Here is a 5,004-nt window from a genome sequence, read left to right as displayed (position 1 = left end):
GTCATCCCTTGAACACCATACAACAAAAATAGCTTTATCATTGACAGGCCAGAAAATAGGCTAGTAGTTGCCTCAACTGGCTCAAACTCTACACAATGATTTTTCTCAGACAGAAATCACAAGACATGATCTTTTGGCATTATAGCCTACTATTATAAAGTAATATAATTAGTTCACTATAGCATACTGCTATATATCTGGTGAAAAATCAAACTGCCATCACATATCCCTTCAACACAAAGTTTTTTTTTTGTTGCGCAACACTTAAATGAACAAATTCATAATTTCATTCATTTTTTTCAATAAACACACATAGATGGAGGGAGTGAGCATTTTTGTTTTATGTGCTCAAAACAAGGATCAACATGGCAGTGAATGAAAAAACACACACACACCATTATAAACTGTGAAACATAAACTGGAAAACCAAATTACCAGCACTTGAGTTGAGAACTTCACCTGATAGGCCTCATTACTGTGACAGTTGTCGATCCAACGCCAAACAGATAAGACTTACTCTTTGTAGTATCATCAATCTTTTTGGTCTCTTCAGTCTCTTTGTTTGCTGTCAGTATTTTACTAACACTCCCTCACCTTCCGCCATCTCACAACTCTTTGGAGCATCCTCCTCTTCACCAGTCCCCTCTGTCTCTGTACCATCTCCTTGTTTCTCCTGTTGGCTGTCCATCGTCTCATTCTCAGCAGACTCTTCTTCATTCTTCTCCACTGATATCTCTGCAGCTATACCGTCTCCCTTATCATCCTCCGCTCCCTCATTACCAGCCTTGTCTTTCTCCTCCTTTTCTTTGTCCCTCCTCTCTTTCTCTATTTTGGAGAGGCCGTGGCAGAGGGACTGGACATATGTGAACACACACATGGGGTCCGGGTTGTTACCCATCATGATCATGTCACCCACTTCCAGCAGAGGGCAGCAGTCAGCCAGGGACCTGGCAGGGACGGAGGTGACATGGTGTCGGAGGAAAAGAAAGAAGAGAGTTGAGGTGAGACAGAGCAGTGACTCAAACTAACTACTTAGGCCTATAGCAGCATACATAATGGATGATTCAGGGTAATATGGGACAGCCCTAACTAGCCTATAAGATTTATCAAAAAATTAAAGTTTTAAGCCTCTATCTTTAAAATAAGGAGGGTTTTTGTGTCCTGAAGCCAAACTGGGAGATGGTTCCACTGGAGAGGAAAGCCTTTAGCCTGAAAGCTAAAGGCTCTGTCTCCTATTCGTCTTTTGGAAACTCAAAGAACCACAAGTAAGCCTAATTGGGGGGCTACGAAGTTTTCAAGGTATGATAGAAGTTGGTCATTAAGTGCCTTGTATGTAAGGCGAGGGATTTCAAATGCTATTCTTGATTTTACATGAAATAAGAAGTGAAGGCAGCATGGAGGATGGAGAAATATGATCACTCTTGCTAAATCCCACCAGTACTGTCCCTGCAGCATTTTGGATTAGGTAGAGGCTTCATAAGGAGTTACTGGGACATCAGTAAGTAGGACATCAGGAGCTACTGGGATAATTTCCAGTTGTTATTTAGTCTGATTCAGAGAGGTGTTGATTTTGGAGCGAATCTTTTTGTTACAGTTGAACTTTAGTGGTTTATACTGAGAGGTGTTCCTTATATTTTGTCAAGTACATTTATTTAAGTGATGTAGAGAGAGAGAGATAATAAAATAGTCCATACTCTGCAGTTTGGAAGGCCAGTGTGAAGTTTTTCTCCCTCTTCTGTGGATTCAGTGAGCTGTAGTCAAAAGCTTCTGGAAAGAAGCGGTGGATCAGAGCACAGAAGGCCATCCCATCACACCAGGACGACGAGAAGTTCTCTATGTTGACGCCCTAAAAAGATCCAGGGACAGCAACTGACTATACAGCATCATCAACGTCTTCTCTCGTTCATTATTTGGTCCTGACAAAATCTGGAAGTTACGTAGATCTGACACATAGGTAAAGATTTCATGTTGAACTCACCTCATAGTTGCGAGTCTTACTGCGACACCACTGAAGCATCTTCTGTTTGATCGAAGCCCCTGTAGTCATCGAAGCAGATGACCTCTGAATTTTGAAGTTACGAGCTATTGGGGTCCTAAAAAAGTCACAACATCACACAGTTTCTAATCAAACCTTTATCAGAGCATATTCTGCTGTCATTCTCGAGACATTTTTGAGGTATTGGCTGTCGTGCAGTGACTCACTCTGATGCACCTTGTTGGAACTTGGCCATGATCTCATTTTTAGTGGATGCTCTGATAGAGCGTGCAGAAGGTCTTGGTCGGGACAGAGCAGAGGAGGGAGGACCACTCTTTTTTTTGGGCTTCCCTTGTTTTTCTGCTTCCTTAATCTTTCCTTTATCTTTTGCCTCTGCATCCACCTCTTTCACTTGTTTTTTCTTCTCCACTCCTTTTGCCTCTTTTTCATTCACACTTTTCTCTTCTTCCTTTGCCTTTTTCTTACATTTACTCATCTCTTTGTCCTCCATCTTCCCTCCATCTCTCCCAGTCTCACAACTCTGGATGTCTTCCTCATGCTCTCCCTTCTTGTCCTCAGCCACCTCTCCCTCTCCATCTTTTTCTCCGCCTGGCGTATCAGTATCCTTCACATCAACAGCAGTAGATGCTTTTTCATTATCTGGTCCAGCCTCTTCAGTGAACCCCTCAGCAGACTTTGACACGGTCTGGGTCTCGTTTGTATCTCCAACATCAGTCTTCTCGTCTCCTGCCGGTTCAGCTGCTTTATCTTCTGCACTTTTCTCCCCCACCTCCATTACCTCCTGACCTTCTGCTGTCTCTGCTGGCTCTTTACTCTCCACCGGCCCCGTCTCACCCGCCTGGACAACAAGAAAAATTAAAATGTGTTTCATTGTATATTTTGTGCAATAATTCAGTCACATACACACATTTGTGTAGATATGGTACTCTATAACCACCATCTTTTACTGACCTATAGATATGATGACAAACCTCAACACTATACCGTAGTAATTGCAAATATTTGTGGCATCAACTTCATTACTTCTATATTCTTATCATAGCAACATATCATAATTCGAGGGTTGGATTCACTGTTGGTATCGATCAGTTACACTGTAATTTGCCACTTTGTGCATCTGGTTTTACACTTTAAACAGATCAGCTACAGAGAAAACCAAACCATTTACTTGTGTAATCGTGTTGAGTTTTCCAAATGTTGGGTGAATAATACATCTTGCTTCTACCATTGAATATTTTCAACATGTTTGTGATGTCTACATCACATGTTGTCTCATTAGTGTAACTCAAAGCAGCATCTTTATTTCATTCAGTTGTTTATTTGCGAACATTTACGGCCGTTTTGTTCATCGCTCTGTCTTGTTGAGAAAAGTTTTACTACATCGTCCTGTCAAGAATCCTTGCAAATGTTTTGGCCTGTCATTGATCAAACAGAGATATCGACACAATAATAAAAGATATACAAGTGGAAGCCTACATTTTGCTCTTATTTGGCTTCTGTCCTGCTTCAGGATAAGTGTAAGTTTCAGTTTATTTGGTTTCAAACACAAAGAAGATTTAATTGATCTGTTGGCTTATTTGAATAATTAGGAACACTACCTGCCTCTTTTTAAACAGCAACATTACGTAAGATGCAGGCCTACTAAAATTAGTGACCATACATCACTCTAAGGATCAATGGTCCTTGTAATGTGAGACCTGCAGCTCCAGTCTGGGATTTGTTTCACATTTAGATCTGGAAGAGCTTAAACCTTAAATGGAAAATTTGTCTTTTTCAGTTTTTAAGCCACATCATATATGCATATGAAAAGACAAGTGAACATAATCCAAATAAGAACTGCTCATAATGCAAAATAGTTCACTCTAAATCTTAATATCAAGGTTTTAAAAAAGAATGCCCAAAGATCAGAATCAGAGCCTAAATGGCCAAATACTACAACTATAATTCAAAGTGATATTTATAGCAATAAATATATCAGTATAAATATGCCCATGTAGCTTGTTTGTTAATGGCCCACATACACAGATTATGCAGAGTAATGCATATGTCACACACACACACACACACACACACACACACACACACACACACACACACACACACACACACACACACGCACACACACACACACACACACACACAGGAGTTTCCTATTCCCACTGATGAGTCACCATCGCAAGGCCTGACCTGGTGTGTCTGTGTGTGCGTGTCATTCTTCAGCCAGGAGTTAGAACAGGTGTAGCACAACACTTCTCCTGCCCTGCTGTCCAAATACAACACCTGACATGGCTGCAAATACTCTTACGACCTATTCCTGGTATACAGAACATAATGCCAATCATTGTGGGTTTTACAAACGTGAAAACGTTTGTGCAGCTATTTAATAAGAACATGCAACACAGACCTGGTTGTTGTTGTTGTTGTTGGTGTCAGTCTGACTGGTCGCCTCTGTAGACCCAGAGGTCTCCTGGGTTTGTGATTCTCCATCCATTATGTCCACAAACTGGATCAAAGGTCAGATCAAAGTCTCTGTCAAACTAATACCTTTAGACTTTTGAACAATCTCTTCTGCCTTCCCAAAAAACTTTTAATTTAGTCAAGGGTTACTCCTCTGTCCCTCTCTCTGCTTCTTACTCCAAGACTTTCTCTTCCTCTCTGTCAGGGCTCCCTTGTGTTTGAATGTGTTGGTTTGTGGATATCACCCCCACCCTCTGCTTTGTGAGGATCCCTCTGCCTCTTTATCTGACCTTTTGAACAACACAGGTTCTCAAAATAGAGTTACAGGGACATAGGCCCGGTCCTACGGGCCAGACAGCTGCGTCTGCTGTGGAAACCGTGGTTGTACACACACTTGAACACACACGTGGGTCTATGCATGGCGTCCATTAAACATGCCTACTCTCTTATACAACACATACATACAATCTGGCTGCCCCCTTGGCTTTTCATGTAAAGCGTTGATTTGGATGCAGTATTTTAATGCTGAGATGTTTAAATGAGTGCAGTCA

General features: G+C 41.4%; 1 protein-coding gene across 1 annotated transcript; it reads right to left on the bottom strand.

Moving 5' to 3' along the window:
* Positions 1-319: 319 nt before the first annotated feature.
* smtnl1 (smoothelin-like 1) lies at positions 320-4,711 on the bottom strand. The gene is made up of 5 exons (XM_069170626.1): positions 4,401-4,711; positions 2,203-2,834; positions 1,979-2,093; positions 1,695-1,846; positions 320-947 (listed from the first exon to the last, which is right to left on the bottom strand). Exons 1-5 carry the CDS (start codon positions 4,485-4,487, stop codon positions 569-571), a joined length of 1,365 nt encoding a protein of 454 aa, XP_069026727.1. The 5' UTR covers positions 4,488-4,711; the 3' UTR covers positions 320-568.
* Between the last annotated feature and the right edge of the window lie 293 nt (positions 4,712-5,004).

This window comes from Embiotoca jacksoni, unplaced genomic scaffold, assembly GCF_022577435.1.
Source record: "Embiotoca jacksoni isolate LCO1_2020_lvr unplaced genomic scaffold, fEmbJac1.0.p SCAF_5, whole genome shotgun sequence".
In the NCBI taxonomy this organism is placed as follows: Eukaryota; Metazoa; Chordata; class Actinopteri; family Embiotocidae; genus Embiotoca; species Embiotoca jacksoni.
The sequence above is the reverse complement of the archived record's forward strand: the minus strand, read 5'-3'. Positions and strand labels throughout refer to the sequence as shown.